At 41.2% G+C, this 21,779-nt stretch overlaps 1 protein-coding gene across 5 annotated transcripts in view; it reads left to right on the top strand.

Moving 5' to 3' along the window:
• Positions 1-1,681: 1,681 nt before the first annotated feature.
• The window catches only part of tnrc6c2 (trinucleotide repeat containing adaptor 6C2), a 52,974-nt gene continuing 32,876 nt past the window's right edge, over positions 1,682-21,779 (top strand). Inside the window, exons 1-4 of one of the 5 annotated variants that reach the window (XM_069168334.1) lie at positions 1,682-1,913; positions 2,635-2,659; positions 13,846-13,946; positions 14,418-14,439. In XM_069168334.1, coding sequence (XP_069024435.1) covers positions 13,884-13,946; positions 14,418-14,439 — 85 coding nt within the window. In that variant the 5' untranslated portion in view covers positions 1,682-1,913; positions 2,635-2,659; positions 13,846-13,883. Of the gene's footprint in view, positions 2,660-13,845; positions 13,947-14,417; positions 14,440-21,779 lie in introns of all 5 variants that reach the window. The other 4 variants (XM_069168333.1, XM_069168332.1, XM_069168335.1 and 1 more) reach the window with 4 other exon arrangements.

Genomic DNA, 21,779 nt, shown 5'->3' with positions numbered 1-21,779 from the left:
GTGTTGAACGTCCCTCTTTGATAACTAGTGCAACCTAAGCTTTTAGTACTGTGGGTACTTTAATTTGCATGACGTATTAAATCATTGACTGGAAGCTTTGAGTAGGCACATTAAATTAACTCTGAGACAAAATGTTTACTGGAAGCACAATTTATTTAGATGGCATGCGTAAACAGCAAAATTCCTAAATTTTTTAGTTAAATAGTGTGAGCCACAGTGAACTACATATCCCTTAAGGCGTTTTCGAAGGCATTCCCCTCTGCTCTCACCTCTCTTAACCCTCACTATGGAACATCTGCTTTCTCCATTCAGTTAGAGCTTGCAGTTTTAATAGCGCTGGGCATATTGCCTTGAAAAGGAAAAAAAAACTTTTGGCCAGGGCCCCTGGCTTTCTCATTAACAGTCTCTCCCATCGATGTAAAGGAGCATTCTCACTGGTCAGCCTTCCCCTTTGTGGAATGCAGTCTTGACCTGTTCCCACCACACAGTGTCTATGTGTGTGTGTGTGAGTTTGTCTGTGCATGGAGTTGTCATTTCCATAAGAAAAGAGTGCAGAGAATGGACAGGGGCCGGGTTTTCTTTCTCCCAGACTGCTGCAGAGGGGGTTCAGGGTGCACAAGGGCGACCTCATCCATCAAGTTGTGTATAGCCCAGAATTGTCGCCCTATGTTTCGGGACATCACGTGATGAAGAGATTCTTGACAAAGGTCATCTTAGGTAGAGAAACCTGGGGTATGGCCTTTTAGAGGCATTTCAGTCAGTTTAATAAGGTTCATAATGCAAGTTCCAGTTACTAGGAGACTAAAGACTTGTATTTATGTATATGCTGTTTTGCTCTATTTTGGTCATGATTCAAATGAAATATATTTCTGTACTATGAAATATTATGTCACAGTATCATAAGAGAGCAAGTGGTGAAAAGTCACTTGGTACATTTATTTAAGTACAGCTTTGAAGTACTTGTACTTTACCACATCATTTGTTGTACTTTTTTAAAACTTACTGTTGCATCCGTTAGACGGTGGATTGTTTTAAACCCTCACAAACGGATTTATTTCAAGATCAGAATTTAATCCATTCATTCCGCTAACACTTGGAAAGGTTGGGAGAGCAGCATGATTGAATTTGTTTATCCCCATTTAAGCTAAAATAGGGCTCAACTGTAAGTCTCTTGTACGCATGCTCTGCCCATATAGCATGTCCAGTATGCAATCATGCCAATAACGCAGGAATGTCTCAACAGACACCAGATTTATAATCACTGTGTAATGTGAAATACAGAGATTAAGCTGGTTTTGATTGACCTAATCCGCATTGTGTGAATTAATTAGGCACGAATGTAAAGGATGTTCATCTATATGAAAAATACCTCTCTACAGTTTTGAAATAAATTAAAAAAAATCATTATAAAAGCAGCTTTAAATACGTTGTCCTCCAATGCTAAGAGAAAAAGTACAAAAAGGCCTAAAATTGGTTTATATAATACATAACATTAATCTAGTATTTCAAAATGCCTATGCTTTCTTCAAACATGTTGCTGGTACAATACTACAGCGTCGCATTCGTTTCTTTTTAAGGACACAGTGTTTGCCGGATGCTCCAGTAATTACCCTGGAAATACGAGCTGTCTTACCTCTGTCCATTTTTTTCTGCCTGTCCATCCTGCAGTTCGGAGGTTCGGCGAGCGGAGGAGGGCGGGCCGGAGGGCCGTGGGCGGAGTTAGCGTCCGGGCTTTTGGTTGGTCGGGAGTGACGTATCCGGAGCAACTTCCTGGTCTGTGTGCTCCCTGGGAGGAGGAGAGGGAGACTGCAGTGTTGTTAGTTTGAACAAAATGGCTGCGAGACCACTGTCGACGAGAGCTCGCTGAACGCCTACCATGAGTGTCCGCTCCGCCGTCTGGATCAACACAGAATGTATTTCCCCGGAGTCCTCGCTCGCTTTGCATTTGCGGTAGCCAGCCCGTCGCTAGTCGTCCAACCGGCGACTTAAACAAAAAAAAAAAAAAAAAAAACATTTCTTTTTGCACTTTAAAACAAGTTGGCTGGCTGGCTGACGGCCGTCGGCTTTGCTCCGCCGCAACTCATCGGGCAATTTTGAACGAAACCTGCCTGATTTCTCTCGTCTGCAAAACGTCGCAACGATCGACGACTAACAACGCCAACCAGCTAACGTTAAGCTTACATATTTTAGCTGCTTTTAAAAGTCATTTTATTCGTGTTTTTTTGTTTTGTTTTTGTTATTAGTGGTGCTTCGCCCCCTTCCCCGCCCCCCCGTTGTATCGTGACGTTTTAAAGAAACGTTTTTTTTGTTTTTGTTTTTGGCAAGTATAAATTCACGGCATATTTTGTATTTATTTTATGTTTTTTTTTTTTTTTTTTTTTTTTTGCTCAAAGCATAAATTACCGTACTTGCTGTGTGTATATATATATCTGGCTGCGTAGCCGTTGTTTACCTCGGTATCTGTCACCAAGCTGCTTCAGCAGCAGTCGGCTTATCTGCCAAGTCTTGACTTTCATTGCGACTAAATCTCTGCTCCATCTCTTTACGGGTAATTTCAGAAAAGACATCGGGAGAATGCTTTTCTGCATCATTTTTTTTTCTTTTTTTTTTTTCTGCCATGCATCGACTCTTAAGCTGCCAAAGCTGTGATTAAAGCAAGGTAAGTTTCAAATGAATTGCTGTTTAGCCTTTCTGGCGATAGATTGATTGTTGCAGAAGGTGAACGTAAATTATCAGTAATGCCCAATTAATAAAGCACATAATTTGCTTTATCGTTTAAATGTCAAGTACCACATCTTAATACATTAACAATTATCTGATTTTTTTTTTTTTTTTTGTGGTGACGAGATTTTGTCATTGTTTCCTCATTATTTATATAGTACTTCAGAAACACCCAAATATAGGACTGATTGATGTCAGAGGTCTTCTCCCCTGCAGCTTTTGAATATTAACTTGGTTGTTGCCTGAATGTAGTATGTTTATTTGCAGGGGCTTGAAAATGTTGGGAACTTTTGTGTTATATCATAGCGACTTCATGATTGGCTGAGTGGACTGGAACACACTCTGTACATGTGAGTGTGTAATGTGATGGTTCCTTGAACTGATTGAGAGAATCGCCTTTCCTTTTTTTTAATGTCTTTGTAGTTATTAGGAGGTAATGGTGCACTAATTTTATCTTTTATAAGCCGATTGCTGACAGAGGAGGATTGTTGAATGTTTTGATTTGTGCCTGCCCGCAAATACCAGCGTTCTTAAATGGGAAATAGGCACAGTCTTACGTTGGATCCCCCTTCTTCTTTTTTTCGTGCTCTTTGGTCTGCCGTTCATTCTGTAGTTTTATCACAGCGTGTATCTTGTACACTTTTGTGAATTCCACTACACTAATGCCAAGTACATTATTAAACATAGCTGTCCTGTCTCTCTTCCCTCCTTTCCTCCAACCCCCGGCTCGGTGAGAAATCCGCAGATTCTGATTGAACTGTCGCCTTCTATTGCATCCCCCCTTCCTGCATCCTGTCCCCAGGCACTGGAGTATAGCTTTTAATATCTCCTCCGTGTGTCTTAATTGAAGTACATAATTTCCTGTTCAATTTCAATCCCCCCCCCCCTCCCAACATCTCTGTCACCAATGTCTTATCTCTATCGTCACACACCAGTGACGTGATGAAATAAAAAATGTGCACGAGCAGCAGTGGCACACGTGTATTTGCAGTCCGATGGGGAGCATTTATTAGTGTGCACGGTGCATACAGATGTGGCGAAATCTTTATGCCTGTTTGTGTGTGTGTGGGTCTGTGCTGTGTCTTGGAATGCAAATGTGCTGTCACCAAATGTTGCGCGTTTGTGTCCGACTGCACACCTGGAGGGCCTCTCATTTTTGCCTCATAACAATCCTGGCAGTTGGTTAATGCTCAGCAGTTGTTAATCAGGTCTTGAGCTGCCTGTTGCATGACATCCAGCTGACTTGGACACAAACACAGAGAGGTGTTCTTACCCAGGGTCAAAGGTCCTCCTCTGTGCACGCGCCCATCTTACCAAAAGGCTGGCATGCATGCAGTAAGTGGACAACTGTTAAAAGACGTGATAGGGGCACTCTGGTGTATGTCAAACTAATGGATTAGGGAGAATAGAACTATTTAGAACCTGGCAGCAGGAGAATGAAGTCCTGTTGTTGTTTTTAAATATCTTACAATTAACTTTACTCTCGTCAGACACAACTGCTTTAGCAACATTGCTACCACTAAAGCCAAGCCACAGCGGGTGGCTTAATTGGAGGACACTTTGGCAAATTAGGGGTGTGTTTGGACATTATGTTGCAATAAAGATGTCATCCGTGTTTTTCTGGCCTTATAAATGTTTTGTTTTGAGAGTAGTATACAATTCTTGGTTTTGTTACTTAAAGCTCCAGGGAAATGCATAAATCATATATTAATACTGACAGTGAATAGAGATCATAGATATTCTATCAGTATGAACCCATGTCTGCAAACTGCCTCACAGAAATCTCAGTTGAGATCTTTCAAAACTCTGAATTTTTGCTCAAAATTGAAATATGTTTTTTTCCCCCCCAATGCTAAAGGACTCAAAATGAGAAATTCAATCTCTCACCGAGGCCCAGACCAAATGATTCGTATTACTACTTTTGCCACTTTGGCAGCACACTAGCAGGAAACCTGGAACTCATGTTAGCTCTTGATCAGGCTGTGGGCTTTTGGCATCTAGACATTGTTTTGATTTGTGTTTTGTAGCAAAGCCATGAGGACAAACCCTGGCAGTGTAACTCCATCTGCAGCCCCTTATCACTGACAAGGCAGGATCATTTTTTTTTTTTTTTTTAAAGGAAACCCAAAGCTTGGGGTTTCCAAGGCTTTGTTTGACCCTTTACAGATAAACCATGAACACTAGTCCAGTCCTCAGGTTACTATCAATATCATTGTTTCCTCTATAGCGCCAAACATAACTGGAACAGACCGCCTTGTCCTATGTCACTTTATCCCCCATACACATGTTTGGTGCTCCTGTTTAGATTTTTCTATTAATGTACAAAACATTTGCCCTGAAGATTTGGATTTTAAAGAAGAGAAAAGTATTGCTGTTCCTTGTCAGAGATTTTGTGTTGACCCTGGTAAATCCCTTTGAGTCATGCTTGTGTGTGGCTTGTGTTGTCTATCCCTTTTTACCCCTCGCTGACCTTAGCCCAGGCCAGACCGTGGTAGTCAATGAGCCTGTGATTATGAGGCTTTTCAAACAACTAGCATAGTCCTGATAGATAACGCGCTTAACACCGCAGGGTGTTGCTCCAGCAGGGGAGCGCTGACAGTAGAATCAGCTGGATTCAATGGGAGGCTGCCAAAAGCCATTACGCTCTTCTTCTGCTCTATGTATTGCTATTTTGAAGTCAATGGGGGGCAAGATAAAGATTTGCCAGGCAGTTGTATTTGGTGTGGCCATTGTATTAAATGAGGAGTGTTTGTGTGTAAAATACCAGTGAGGGCAGAGTGTATCTTGGCTGTTTGTTTGCACTGGTAATAAAGGGGCCTTAGAAAGACAGAAATAGTTGAGGTATCTTTTTCACCAAGAAAATAAAAGACTGACTGAGGTTTTTGTTTTTTTTCTTGCATTTTAATGGTTGTAGTGTAGTAGGTTGTTCAAATTTATTGTTTTCTTTCTTGTGAAATAATGTCTCTGTTACCATTTATGTGACTGGCTTTATGTGGTTTATCCAAGTTGGATCTGTGGCAGGTTTCACGACAGCTCAGAGACTGACCTGTTTTGGCATAAGATGGTGATCTCATGTTAGGATCGACATGATCATATCGTCAAGTACTCTCAGCACTAAATCTGGCATTGATTGCAAATGTGCAAAGGAATGAGCTGCATTTGCTTTTCATGCAATAAAATACACAACTTATCAGAGTAAGGTTGAAGTATAGTTTCAGGCAGCTATCAGGTATTTACTTGTGACTAGGAGACTCATATACAGTGAAGGGGTGATGGGGTCCGTGTGACCCCCCCCCCCCCCCCCCCTCTTGTGTGCCAATGGAGGGGGCAGGGGCTTAGGGGCCCCACCAGGGGTAAGCCAGTCCAGGATGGAAGCAGGGGGATGGGAAAGCAAAGCTGAAACTGGCTAGCTGCTGCTTGTGAGTCTTGGCAGGGGTCCAGGGGAATGTTCAATGTGCCGAGGTTTGATGGGGGCCTCCGTCCCTCCCTCTGCTCCATGTTGGCTAATTGGAGAGATGTGGAGAGAAGGAGATGGGCATCACATGGAAACTGGCAGAGACTATAGAGGACATCCAACCTACAATGTTCCCTTTTTCCTGCCCCAAACCAACATTAGACAGCCGTACTCATTATGTAACAGGACTTGGGCCCTGCAGCACTTCCAAAGCTCTCTGTTAGGCTATGTAAATATCACTAGCATGCACTGCCGGTCCCTTGCTGGGGCCATGGCTTAGCCTAGTAAGTTTAAGTCAATTGTTTATTGTTTTGGCTGTTTTATCACCTTAATATCAACTTCAGTAATATCAATGAAATTTAAGTCTGTCGAGTTTAAGTGTTTACTTTTACTGTCTTGATTGTTAGAATTCATTTTTAAGAACCTTGGCTGATTGAACAGAACTGCTTAAAATGATCAACAAAACATTTCTGGTGATATTCGAGTTGTGACCCAGTTAGAAATTTAAATGTCTTGGGGGCAGATTAAGTTTAAGACAAGAGTTGGGCATAGTTTAATTAATCTTAATTAAGACAGAGTATTCGGGGACACCAAAGAATTGGGGCATGAAAACCGTTAGCCCAGCACATCATGCTGTATCAGCTTTATGAAAGTTGTGATACTCAAATAGCTGTCTCAATTAGGCGTTTCTTCAGAATTTAAGGGCTGTGCAATGAGCTATAGTGAGCATGAGCATATCTTGAGAACAGTATTGGGATGTTGATCTCAGGATGGGCAGTCATTCCCATTAGATTTATTAAACAAGTGAAACTGGCTTATTTTTTTTACTCTAGATAGACTCTCATTCACTGCACCGCTCTGCTTTCCTTTACCTTTTAAAGATGTACACTTTTGGGTAATTCTGCATTTCTATGACCACCAAACAGAGTGGTCTGTCATGGTGGTATGTTGCTGTTGACACAGCTCTCTCTCATTGTCTGAGTGTATATTGTGTGTGTGTGTGTGTAGGTATTTGTCCTTTGATTTAGTCTGCCTCCTCTAATTTTGACAGTTTGATGATGGCGGTGAAGGCAGGCTGTGCAGCATTTTGAGATAGAGGTTAAAGACTATTCTCTGACCCTGTTTATGTCTTAACTCCTTCTGACTTCCCCAAAACATCAGATATGCACAGAACACAGCTGGTTTAGTCTGTTTGGAATTGCTTTAGTACCATCTTAGGACCAAAAGAGGAGTTGTTTTTTTTCCTCCTAGCTTATATGGGAATTGTTGAATTGTTTGGTTTCTCTGTATAATGTTGTAAAGTTCTGCTTGTAAGGACTTTCATGTGTTAAGTGGCATGAAATAACCTGTCTTGTGATTTGGTGCTACATAAAAAAAACTGAATTGATTTGAACAAAAAGCAAAAATGGTGAATTTGAATCAAGTCAATCAGAATACATAAGAAACACAACATCCGAGATTTGATTTATCTGTATAGCAGATTTGCATATACCTCCATCTACCACAAATGAGTATTTTTTTTTTTTATCATGGCACAATTCCTTTCCTACAGGACACCCCAAGATGTTTTGAAAATTAATACATGCTTAAATTATAGCAATACAATTGTGACATGTGTTGAGGTAGCAAGCAATGAATGTGGCAATGACAAATTATTATTTAGTTAAGTCATTTTTTTTTTCACATTGTGACATTAAAGTGAATGATTGTGCTTCTAACATGGCTAAATATCATGCAAAACATCACAAACATTGATCAGTGTTAGCCAATCACCATTGAGAGTTCCCAATGGACAGACTGAACTGATATCTGACAGCCAATCAGAACTCGTTGCCCTCTGTGGACATTGTATTAAGCTTCGTTTGAGGTACTTATAAATACATAAATAAATGAATATGAATAAACTCGAAGCATACGCAAAGACGAGGATACCAGCACACTCTGCTTCTCAGCTTCCTCTTGACTTCACTAGACGTTGCTGTGTTGACGGCAGGCAGCAGGCCTGCTTGGTCTTGTGCATTGTGCTGTTTTCCTACTTAATGAGCTGCCACTGTGTTAAAGTTTCATATCGACTTGGCAGAAGCAGCAGCCAAGACACAGAGAGCTAATTTTCTGGTGGCAAACCTCAAAGATGTTATATATAGCGCGTCACAGACTCTTACTATCTGATTCCTTGGCTTTTTTTCTCCATCTTACCCCCCCCCCCCCCCACTCATCACTGCTCTCCTCCCACCTATTCGCTTTCCGTCATGGCACGCGTCTACAGGTCTCTCACCAACCGACATTATTTCTGCCATTTCATTGAGCAAGTCCAGTCAAGTAGCAATAAAGTGCATTGTGTATTTCCACAGGCCACTGTCTCCACCTGCGTTAAGCAAAGCTGGTATGCATTGAAGGCAAACCAAGAAGCCACTGAGACTGTCGGTGAGACTGAGCAATAGAAAAACACCAACATTGTTATTACTGCTTATCATCTGTGGAATTTACAGGCTTGTTTTCCCCAAACCATTCAGGTTGAGTAAACACAAAGACACACCCACACACATTAGTGGAGAGGTCTGTTGCAGCTATAGCAGGTATTGAGGAATTATTCCCCAGGTAATGGCTGTCCATAATGTTCCATCTAATCATTTTCCAGAGAGTCCTTTGGCTTCTATAATGCCTGGGTTGCTAGCTGAATGGTGATGTTGGTGGAGAGTGGATTTACCATGTTCTGTGGTCATGGCCGGACCCTATTGCTCTTTTGCTCCTCTTCCTACTCCTTTGAGAAGTATGTTGTGTCTGCCTTTGGTCTGACAGCCGTTGAGAACACTTGAAGCTGCATGTTGTCATTGCAGCTCTTTTCCTTTTGAAGTTCTCTGTCTCTCTTCCTTTGTCTTGCTCAGGCTTCATAGCAGCTCAGCTCATTTTATTCCCCTTTATTCTCATTTTCTAGCACCCTTGCATTATTTCCCCCCCTCACCCCTTGTTTTTCTCCCTGCATCTCTAGACACTAGTGTTCAAGATGCATGGATATTTCAGTTTCCCCGCCCCCCCCTCCCCATCCTTCCGTCTCGCCTTGTCTGCCAGCCTCAATAGTGCTGCGTTCAGTTTTGTTTCCAACTCCTCCATTTCTCCAGTGAGGATTCTTTCTGTCTTTCCCCTCTTCCAGCATAGTATTTTTCATTTCTCTCTGTGCTCTGTCTGGTTCTCCGGCGGCTGTCGTTCTTAATTGGTATTGCTCTGCGTCTGCTTTCATCCTCTGCCTGCTCCCCTTCCTCCTCCCACCTCCCTTTTCTCTGCATCCCTGGCAGAAGAAGACAGGCATCAGACAGACTGCTTCCCTGTGTGTGCATGTGTGCGTGTGTGTGTGTGTGTGTGCGTGTGCGTGTGCGTGTGCGTGTGCGTGTGCGTGCGTGTGTGTGTTTTAATGTGTGTTTTTTATGTGTTGTGAGTTTCGAGCCTGTGCAGTGCATTCCTGTTGTTGTCATGTCTTCCTCTGTAGCTTATCCCCATATCGCAGAATATAGGACTGTTTTGTTCAGCATAGGAAGAGAAGATCCTGCCGCCCTATGCTATTTCGTCACAATTTTCTAGAGCCCTCGTTTGTTGAGATTTGTGATATTTTCCTTCTTAATTCTTTAACTCTTAAGAAAAACCCACTAAGTCAATGTAGGATCATGAGAGATGAATAGTATTTCCTGAAGAGTGGATCCATAATTGTGAATGAATGATGGTAATTTTGTCTCTAAACACCGTCGTTTATGTCTTTTGAATAATGTGTTTCTTATTTATAGCTATTTACCCAGTTAGCTTTGATTTAACCTTTCCTAGCAAAGAGCTAATCTTTGACACATATATAACTTTGAACAACTGACGTGTGGACAGCTCGCCAGGTAACAAGATACAACAAGATACAATATAACGTTTTTGGGAAGCATAACATGTTTTACTTTCTGTTAAAGATTTAGTTTTAGTATTTGTCTACTAAAGTTCAGCCAAACATATTATGGAGCTATCTTTGTATCAATGTTTATCTTCTCCTGCAAATTAAAGTTTCCCAAAGGCATATTTCATTGAGGCTGACAGTGTGCCTTTAAGGACAAGATTAAAGAAATAACTCACTGGTCTTTAGTTATTGCCGATGTTGTGTCGGCTCAGGTGCTCTAAGTCCCTTTAATCTAAGAGAAGATTGAATGACACACTCTGGCAAAACAGGACATATTTTGCCTAATTGCAGTGTCATTCTGCCAGTGAGGGTAAACCTGATGCTGGAAGGCAGCACGGAGACAACCCTGGGTCACGTCTGAGTAAGTACTGGTGTCAGCAGTACTCAGGGAGACGGAGAGAGGCAGGTAAGGATATATGTGAGGGCAACGGAGGTCAGGAGGGAAGCTAACTTTGGCACTGACTACATCAGCTCAAAAGACAACTGTCCGCTCTCTCATTTCACATAGCAGTTTTACTACCAGGCCGCTTGGCTTGTTCCCAACATTACTTTAATTGACAGTAGAAAAACATTGAATTACAAGTCTTCCTAGTATTGACATCGATAATTTGAATAACAACTCTGTCCCTTTTAAGATTATTTTGTTGTTTGTACCCCGCTGACCTGATTTTGCCAACATTCATTGTGACAAAAGCATTAGTAACTGGATATGGTGGCTTCACTATCAAGGGTAAAAGGTGAGACTACCAGGGTGACACAGTCAGCAGTAGAAGAGAGGCTCTGTCACTGGCAACTGGTAGGGAGAGAAAAAAATGCAGAACAGATGTAAAAGCCAGTTTGTACTCTTCATATCCCATGTCTCTTTCTCTGCTCGTTTGCTGTCACTGTGTCCCATTGCCAAGGTTTTTCACACACTGATTTCTAGTTACTGGTGTCATACATTTTTTTGGGCTGGCTTGTTTCACTGGTAGACATTTGTGGCAGTTGTGTGTTGTCATCATGTTAGGTGGTTGGGCAGAGACTTAATGGGCTCAATAATGGAAAAGAATGCATGCGAATTAAGCTGCTGCACATACAGTGTACTGTCAACATGACACGTATGGCGTACAATTATCTGTATGCATCCAAGCACACACACACACACACACGCGCACACACGCAACCACATATAATTTGAATGCCTATTTATTACCTCAGGGCAGCCTTCCCCTAGCTGCTGAGATAGCATAATGACACACACACACACACACACACACACACACACACACACACACACACACACACACACACACACACACACACAGTATGAAACATAGTTCTGAATATGGACTGTGCGAGTGTATAGTGACTGTAAGGGAGAGAACAATGAAGAAGGAACTGGGAAGGAGGAAAATCCTGATAGGAGAGCTAAAAAGCAGTGTAGAGACATCTCCTTAGATGTTTCCCCTGTGCAATGGCCACTTTTCTGGCAGTCCTCTTTAGGGAAGAGCTTTAAAGTCTTTTTTGACAACAATTTTTCATCCTTCATCTCGCTTTCTGAGCTGTAGATATGTCTAACCCTTGTCTGATTTCTCTCCCTTCCTCGCATAGAGACATTACTGCACCATCAAACTGTGTCTTTGAGGCCTCTCCTGTCTTTTTGATTGACAGCTCCCTCCCCCTGCCAGTGGGCAGCACAGTGGGAGGCGGGCCCTCTATTAATCTTCTGTTATGATCGTTATGATTAATTCATATATTCAGATTTTGATTCATACCCAGGGCCTGTGTTGGCACATTTTGTGTTATGTGTTTAGTTGCCAGGGACAATACACTTTAGTCAACATTTGGCCTTAAACTAAGGAATTCCCTTCTATTCATTATTATTCTGTCAATTGTTTCAATAAATCAAATAAAAGTTTGATCTTCAAATAATCAAGACCTTCTCACTTTAAGGTCTTTGGGGGGCTGAAGCTGTATTTGATATGATAAGCTTGAACTAGCAAAATTGTAAGTTTTGGCTGGTAAATTATTTTCAATAACAAAACTTCAGACAGCTATTACTTAACATAATCTCAGCCATTAGTTGAGATGACCAACTAACAGCGTTCTAAGGGCACTCTTTGGCATTAGCAGCAATATTACATACACATTAGAAGCTATAGTATGGTTTTAGTCCATACAGTCCAAATGAATGGAGGATTTGAGTCTTCTAATACAGCATTGGCAGGTGTTGACTTTCATGCTTGTGTAGCTTCAACTGGTTGAAAGGACTTTTTCTCAATATGATGAACATTATTTTCTTAAAGCTCAAGAGTTTGCAGAGTGTTGAACATATTACTTAAGCAGCCTGGCAGCTTTTGAGCAAAAGGCACATTCTTGCAGTTCACTAAGATGAAGCACAATGGCTAATATTGTGTGTGTGTGTGTGTGTGTGTGTGTGTGTGTGTGTGTGTGTGTGTGTGTGTGTGTGTGTGTGTGTGTGTGCGCGCGTGTGCGTGCGTGCACCAGCAAATAGGAATTGGCCATTATTTTCGACTGACGTGAAGATGATTGATTTTATTTGCACATTTTTGAGAGTGGTATTATTGATTTGATATTACATAGCGCTGTATTATAGATTAGTGTCCATTGCACTTAGCGAAGACTAAACACGCACACATTCAGCCCTTGTGTCCCAGCTCATGCCTCTTAATAGTTTCCAGGAGCTGTCACTAAAGCAGAGCCAAAGGAAATAGAGGCTGAAATGAAGTACTTAGTTTCCGCTGGCCCTCGGGGAAGCTATCCAGCTAGTTTGACTCACACCTACTGGAAACAAATATTTGTAGAAAGACTTTGTGACTTATTTTGTCAGCCTTTTGGCCTTTACGTTTGCTTCCTTTCAAATCTTTTTATTCCTTGCCTTTTTATTGTCTTGCCATTTCCTTGCTCTTTTTAAAGCAGCCTTTTTATGATGGCTTAATTCTCTCCTCTTTCTTTTTGTACTCCTGTAGTGCCTCTTCTCCATCTTCTCCTTTTCAGATATTGTTGACGAGGGAAAGTGGGCCTGCCATGACTCTTGTATGAGTTGGATGCTTGTGTATGAAAAAAAAATTTCAGACACTTGAAGCAGTTTGGCCCTGACTTAAACATGGATCAGAATGAAGACTCTGGAAGTCTATATACAGTGTGTGTGTGTGTGTGTGTGTGTGTGTGTGTGTTACAATAACGTACTTTTTGCTGGACACTTTATTATCTCTATGCAGAGATGATATGAATGTGCATGAATGTCATAAAGTTGTATGCAAGCAAGTATTTTGTTCATTTCTGAAATGAAAAGAAGTAAATACAACCCCTGCGGCAAACGGTAAACTTTAGATGTTAATGCAGTATTACTTTTTATTTCCCTTTTTTTTAATATATATATATTTTTTAAAAGTTTTTGTTCTTCCTGATGTTATCTTGTCTTACACACTTCTTTAAGTCCATTTGTAAAGAAGTCCAAAGTAACAGTATAAACATATAACGTATAACATTTAAAGAACAGCTCATTGTAATATCTGTTTGCTGCAGAGATTGTTTTTAATACCTTTCATTTAAACCATCAACAAAATATTAAATTTACCCAAGGACTTTAGTAAATATCTTGTAGATGTGCAGAGTATGTAATGCATGAGTTGATGCTATATTAATGAAATAAAGTGAAGGACACTCTGTATTTGAGCTAAATCCAAGCTCTTCTCCTTCATGTTTAGCTCATTGCTTTTTCCCATTTCTTGTTGGACAGCTGAGAGAAGCTAGCTACAGAAGAAAGAGAATCATTTGATGGAAGAAAAGAAAAAGAAAAAACAAGAAGAAAAGACCAAGAAGGACATCGTGCAGAAAAAGGTGAATAAGAAAATGCACATATAATTGCTCACACGCATTCACACAGCTTTTATTATCTTCTTTTTATTAAAGAAGTTGCACATATATATTTTTACGAGCACTCAAGTTGGCAGTGTATGTGTGAAGGCTAAAGTTAGGGCTTTATCCTTTGTTTATTTTTATTTTGAAATTTTTGAAAATACAATTAAAATTAGTAGCTTTGGCTGATTTATTAAAATCGAGGCTGCAAATTTCCAGTAAACAAGAAAACTAACTTCCTCAGTTTAATACTTCCTGGCACTAAGCAGAACAAATAAAAAATGGCTTGTAAAGTTTGAAACAGTTCTTTTATTAAATAAAACTAGTCCTGTTCAATACATCACTATATTTTGCCATACTGGTTTTGATTTATTTACAGTTAAGAATTTTCGGTAAACATCATCATTTCTGTACTAAGTTCCAAAGTCCTTTTCCCTCTGTCTTTCTCTGCAGGCTGCTGATCAGAAACCCAAAGGTGAGTGTCATGATCAAGTAACTACTCCCGCTCATCCACCTCACTTTGTAAATTTACACTCCAACCACATACATTAATCAGCTCTGATTAACACACACTAACCCATGAAGGCATACACACACATTATTCATGCATTGTACATATATAGCATTTAGCATTCTGGTACACAGATGGGCACACTCATTTTGCACATGCATGCACAATTGTGCTGTTTGACTCTCTCACTGTTCTCAGACGTACACACACACACACACACGCACACACACACACACACACACACACACACACACACACGAGAGCAGATACAGTGGAGTGTAATGCAGAGTGATGCTCAGTGCGCTCACAGCACCAGGAAGTGAAGCGTGAGGGCACACAGACAGCACACCGAGTGTAGTGTGGGTAAAGAGATGGGAAGGGGGTGGGGGGTAGGATAAAGGAATAAAGGAGCGGATGGGTGGAATAAAAGAGGGCAATGGAGTTCTGAAAAAACAGTGTCCTCTCGCCCTTTGGGCTCTCTTGAGATGCTAAAATGGATCTTCTCTGTGGCGACTGTTATAGTGCAAACTATTAAGTAATCTGTATGCGTGTTTTTTTCCCCGTTTCAAAACAAGAAAAAGGTTGTATTTTACTGGGTAAATTAAAAAGAAGCTAGGTCCTTTGCAGATGTACAGCGCCCCATCTCCTCCACCACTGGGTAGTTCCTCCTCATGTCTGCTTTCAGACTTGAATTTTCACGCTTCTTGGACGGTGTTAATTATCAAGCGCACCCTTCTGCTTTGTTGCCACCTAGCAACACTGTGGTGTGATCTCGGCATTTACACTTGGAGATAATGCAATTAATGCTGAATACTGAAACAATTATGTTTTTTTGTTACTGCATTAACCGCCCTGGGTGACGACAGCACAGAATTTGAGGAAGGTGGCTGCCTTTAAAATCTCCCTGGTGTGTTGGTTAGTCCCCGTCCCTCCCAAGTTGGAGCAGCAGCTTGGCCATCTGTTTGTAACTGTGAGGCTTTACCAAAGGTCGCCACAGCTTCCCTTGGACTCTGACCTGCCTATTTAATTACCCTCCCTGTGCTTTAGTGCACTCTCTGTGAGCTTGGCCTATTAACCAAGTTTCAAAGCCTTGCACAAAGCAAAATGCTTCTGATTTGAATAAGCATCAAATGTCTTTGCTCCTGCGTTTGAGAGCTAAGGTATGAATATTATTGCGAGAGCAAAATTTTTGACTTTGTGCACAAGTTGTACAATATCTGCATGCTTAATACTCTAACAAAGAGCACTTGTTGCAAATGCTAACAATGAACAGTAGGAGAGAATAAGCAGATTTTAAAGTGTGAAGCGCCTTTGTCTAAACCACTACGTACCCATGGCAGATTTGCTGAGCTCTTTTTCAGAACATCTTGTTTACGCTCACGTACTTTACATTCACACCTGTATGCTGCCTTCCACAGTTTTATCTGCTGGGCACTGAAGGCCTCTACTTGAGTAGTGTGGTGTTTAAATGCCTTACTTAAAGATATGTTGACGTGAGGATGTTAAGGCTGGCATAAGTGCTGCTCTTTATTTGTCCACCCAAACAGTTTTCTGTTACTTGATAGAACATTAATATGATGTTCTGGACTGGAAGGTTTGTGGTTGATGTCTGATGGTAATAATCCTCCCAGCCACAGCATAGTACGGGCAATATTAAATGTCTCTCTCCTGTGGTCCAGCCGTCTTCACCGTATTGCTTGTGTAATGGGCCCTTTTACTTGTTTGTTCTTAAAATTAGCCACCGTGTATGTAGTAGCACATCAAAGTCATATTCACATATTCATTGTTACATTTCAAATCGACTGTGCCAAAGTAGAGCTTAAACAATACAACGCATGTCCTTTCTCTAATACTTTCTTGCTGCTCCATATGAGTTGTGTATATAGTCTGTACGAAGCATTACTGGCAGAAGCAGCGCAAAACTCTGCCTGGGAAAGAGGCCTATGAACACAGCACAGCTAAGAGGGAAAGGGTGGGAGAAGGAAGAAAGAGGAAGTGTAACGAGCTGTTTTGGTGCCGGATAAAAGCAAAAATGAAGGAAGGAAAGAAAGAAAGTAATGAAGCAATGAGCACTTTAGAAGCCAAAAATGACCGTCAAGAGTCAATGACGGCACTAATATAGAAGAGGACTAATGACATGGACATTTATTTTATGGTATGTTTAATGAGAGAGAGATACAGAGGGAAAGGGACCTGAAATGAGAAACTGATTGTGTGTACGTGGTGGGTGCTCATGCAGACAGAAAGATAAAGAAAGTAGGGCCTGTTTGAAGACTAATCGCTCAGTGAGACATCAGGACTTCTGTGAGTTTGCTCATAACCTTCCATCTGCAATACATCTTATAAGGAAGGTGCCATCAACTGGAATGAGATGAGTTTTCATGCGTGACACTAAATAATAGCGGTGTGTATATGCAGGAAGGGAGAAAATCAGTATGCGGTAGTGATTTGTGTCTTTCCATCCATATCAGTGCATTCTGCCTTCCTTATACACTTCAGATATTCATAGTCACATACACACCACCTCCCCCATCCACAGTCTTTTTCTGCTTTCCTCTCTGCAGGCCTCCTTGGTCCCAGGCATTTCAATTTGTTTGCGGTAATCGATCTCGGCCTGGCCCGTTCATATGTATGAAAATGAGATAAAGCTTCGGCGCACTGGAATTAACTTCTCTGCCCCCTATTAGGCATGGAGCTTCACTGAACGCAGGGTTCCAGGAGCCAGTGTCCCATTGCCCCAACCCTCCCCCCACCCCCGCCCCCCACACACACATACACACACACACACACCCGGGAGGAACCTCTGATGCAGGGCCCTCCCAGCCTCCCTCCTGGTCCCCCTTTACCTCAGAGGGATGCTGATTATTCACCCCCAGCACACACGCAGCTTCATCACAATCTCTGCCACTACTGCAATCACAATCAGTCAGTTTGACTGCGACACATTACTGCCAACTTTGTCAAAAGCATGCACATGGCAACATGACACGCACACAGAGTGTATGAAGAGTATCTCAGGCTGCAGATGTGCGTTCCTGGATGCTCACAGTCATTAACATACACACACACACACACACACACACACACACACACACACACACACACACACACACCGGTGTTGTCACAGAAGATGATTGGGGCCAATTAAGATAGGTCTGACTTTTGCTCTCTACAGTTACCAATGCACATTGGAGCAGGAAGTTAGACAAATGCAGTTCATAACACATGGCAGACTCAGAAAGTTGCAGTATATCACAGTGCGTCTGTTGCATCCCCACATCCTGATAATCACAAAATCTGCTATCTCCATTTTTGCTCCCTATGTACTTTTCACTGCTGAAAGGTTAGAGAACTAATATACTACCTGGCTGCCACGACCTCGTCCATCACTCTCTGCCTTCCCCACGCTGTTACTTTTGCCCGTTTCATTTCACCCTCTGTATGCCCGGCCCCAGCGAACGCATCTGAGGAGAAACATATTTACACGGTGTCGCCATGGCGATAACAGCATTATATTTTCAAAGTGGCCGGAGACATGCATAAATACAAGTTCTGTATTGGATTAATTTGCAATTTCACATGCTATTAATTGTGTCAACACTTTTAAAATGGAATTTCATGAATTGCAATCTAATTAGAGGCTAATTTACTTTCACAATTGGGCTGCTTTTTTTTTTCTTCTGTTAACCACATTTATAAACACTCAATGAATTAACAGTGAATAGCTCGTGAATTACGTTTTGTGGATTTATGACTGTGAAGCATAATTGTTTTTCCTCTACCCCCTGTATGCTCACCCTGCATGCATGTCAAGTGCTAGAAGAGAGTGAGGGATGGAGGGAGAGACCAGGGGCATCGATAAAGGAAACAATAGGAGCGCTAAAACCTAAACAATGCTTTCCTCTCTGTGCATTCACGTTGTATGATCACTCACAAGCTGCTGACAAGAGAGCCGATTCGTTGCCTCTCGTCCCTCCCCCATCATCTCCTCCTCCCCTGACAGTGAGCTGCTTCATGTCAAATATCAGGCAGATTAATAGGATGTAGCGCAACTGATATGAATGACAGTCCAGCCTGTGCTTTGAGGGCAAGGTATTTATGTATATGTGTTTCTGTAAGGTTGAAAGACTGTCTGTATCTCTGCATGAGAGGCTCCTCTTGCCCTTTTTATAGGCAGCTGTCAAATGGCAGACCATAAACCTGAGAAAAGAGATTGTCCATAGGTCATTATTTCTCTACAGTGGAATTTAACTTGATGAAATTGTTTCTGTTGTTCGTGTATGGTGTGAGGCTATAACGTCTTGAAGTTGTCTTTGTAAAAAGATCTATAAATGATGAATACTCTTAAAGGCCCCAGATTAGTGGTACCTTAAATTACTTCTGGATCCTCGGGCTCTGCCTATTGCAGACCCTGTTCTCTCAAATGTTCCTCATTTGTTTGTCAGCTTTAAAAAGTTCCGGGTACCTTGAATAATGCTATGTATCTATCATGTCCTCAGGCAGTCGTTACCCTCAGGCGCTGACTTCGGATATAGGTGTAGTGTGATCTTGTTAAAACTCTTTGCCCACAGTGTGAGTTTGCTGCTTTTAGGGTTAATATGCGAAAAAGGGTTTCTTGGGGCAACTTTGTCATTATCCTGACTGGCAGGGGAGACACAGCTGAGATGAACAACCAAGACTTGAAAGAGACATAAAAAAGAACTTGGCACAGACAGGGGGGTTGGAGCACCAATTAGAGAGAGAGAGTGGAAGAGGCATGGTAAGGGAAGAGGGTCACAGGAGGCACAGGGGGTCACAAGAGGCACATAGATGTGCATTAGGCAACTGTCAGTCTCTATAGCAACGGCCCATTATAGGACGGGTGAGGGGTGAGAAATTATGCCCTTATTTTGTGTGTGTGAGGGAGTTTCTGGTTTTCACTACTAATACTGACAGATGGGACCTTTTTATAGACGCACCCAATCGACCACTTGAGTGCATAAACAGACACATGCACACACATTTGCCTTCCGTAACTACAAGGTTTCCTTAGTTACCAACCAAGGCTTATTTCATTGTAGCTCCAACATTACTTTGCTAATTTTTACAGTCTGCTTTTTATTGATATTTACAACATGGATTAATATAGTCAGACTACATTGTTGTGGCTATAGGATTTAATTCCTTTTTACTGGTTTGTTTGTCACCAATGTTTCTCAGAAAAAGAAGGGACACAAGATCATAGTTCTAATATTGAGGATTTTATATGAAAAGAATAGAGCGGTGTGATGAGATGGTCATACCTCCTGGACAAATTGCGTGGACCTTGTTTCACATCTTGTCTTTAGCTTGTTTTCATAGGCAAAGAGAAGATATCGATGTACACTATTGTGCACCTGTAGAAAAGCACCATGTATGAAATGGTTGTATTCAGACGTAAATACATCTTCAAACATCCAGTGTTTTCCATACTTTCTCTACTTCTTAGCTACTATTGGATTAAGAAACAGACCATTGTGTAGGGCATATAAGCCTGTGTGTTTTGTCCATCCCTCCCCCTTCTATAAACATGGCTGCATAATAAAGTGGCTCCGCAGACAATAGACAGAAGAGATGTGGGAACCTACACTGGCTGGCACAAGGCTCAGGAAACCAATCAGTTCTTTACAATAACAGATACCCTATCTCCTTACAAATTATGCCTTGTTCAGTGATTTTCAATTCAATATCTGATTCCTTCATGTATTTCCATTTGCCTTTGTATGCTTTTTCTTTTTTTTTTTATAAATCTATACTCAGTTGCTTCCTTATTCATAAGCTGGTGTTTTCTGTTGCTTTCTCTTACTGTGTGTAATTACCCATTTAGTGTAAAGAAAGGCTATAATTAAAACTTTGGTGCATGATTGCCGAGTGTTCCTGCTGCAGGATTTATGGAAGTTACAGTGCACTTGATACAAATGCTTACTTAATTGGCTCTCATTTTCAGGTTCAGTTAGATGCACTAAGGCCACCACCAATACATAAAAGCCTAAATTTGGTTTTCAAAAACCAAGTTTCACATTCGCTGCTGTAACCTACACAGTTCTGTATTTACCACTGCCGATCAAGATGGTAAAATGATTATCGTCAGTAGTTTATTTGCTTTTCCTGTGATTTTTGTCTCTTTGGATCATATCTGTTTCTTACCAAGACAATATTGAAAATGTAGCCATGTCTATGGTTTTTGCCAATATCTCATAGTCAAAGACTCAATTGTTTTGATTTTTTTAAGAATGCTGAGGTCAGTTGCCAGGCGCTGTTTTGGTGCAGAAAGAATGATTACTAATTCATTTCATGAGCCCCTGACATCTGTTTACCATCATTGTCAAGACAAAATATTTGCTCAGCCAAACACTTTGCTCCAAAGCACTCGGTGAACATGTCTGCAGATTTCTTTAAAACCAAACTGAATGAATATTTAGAAAATATGTTTTGATATTATAAATTGTGAACTAGACAATCTGGGAAAGATAATATACCTACAGATTGGCTTAATAAATGAATAACCCCTGTTTCAGCTAAACTTTCACACAAGTGGGTTCAAATGCAATAATATGCAACTTCACAAATTCACCACGTGGATTTCACTGCATCATTGAGTGTTAACAGCATATTCTTCACGGTCCTCCTTTAATCTTTTATGGACACACTCCCATCGAAGGGATTTCCCCACTTTCCTCCAATTTCTTTTCCTTGGTAGTCATTTTGTGCTAAACCCCCCCCCCCCCCCCCCCCTCACCCCCTCAACCCTTCAAAAGCACTTACCCATCAATCATGGATTATGAATATCCACCCTCAAAATGAATAATGTGTCTCATTAAATGTATTTATGTTTGTGCAGCGTAGACGGGAGCGGCGTCTCTCACACATACTATTTTTCTCACCTCATACATTCAGACTGCCATTTTTGCTGGCTCATTTCTGTGTGTATGTGCACACATGCACACTACTTCCCTCTCAGGAGAATTTTAATTTGCATATACGTGTTAAATACAGATTACACCAAAGGTGGTTACACATTCTCCAGTTAGATAGCTCTATAGCAGCACTTTTTGTAAAAAAAACAAAAAAAAAAACTGACTGTTTTAGGTTTTTTGTGAGCAAGTTTCTTGCAAATGTATTGTGATTGTTGTAAAGTATCATTGTGTAGATGAGGTCATCTACAACCTAAGGGAGTTGTTGCATGGATACACCCTTGTTACCACAACAACACAAACAGAGGCTGGATGAAGCAGGCTGTGTATGAAGCATGCTTGAGCTAAGGGAATTGCGTGTCTGTCTGTATA

The sequence above is a fragment of the Embiotoca jacksoni genome, unplaced genomic scaffold (genome assembly GCF_022577435.1).
Source record: "Embiotoca jacksoni isolate LCO1_2020_lvr unplaced genomic scaffold, fEmbJac1.0.p SCAF_4, whole genome shotgun sequence".
NCBI classification, from domain to species: Eukaryota; Metazoa; Chordata; class Actinopteri; family Embiotocidae; genus Embiotoca; species Embiotoca jacksoni.
This window is presented reverse-complemented; position numbering and strand designations above follow the sequence as displayed.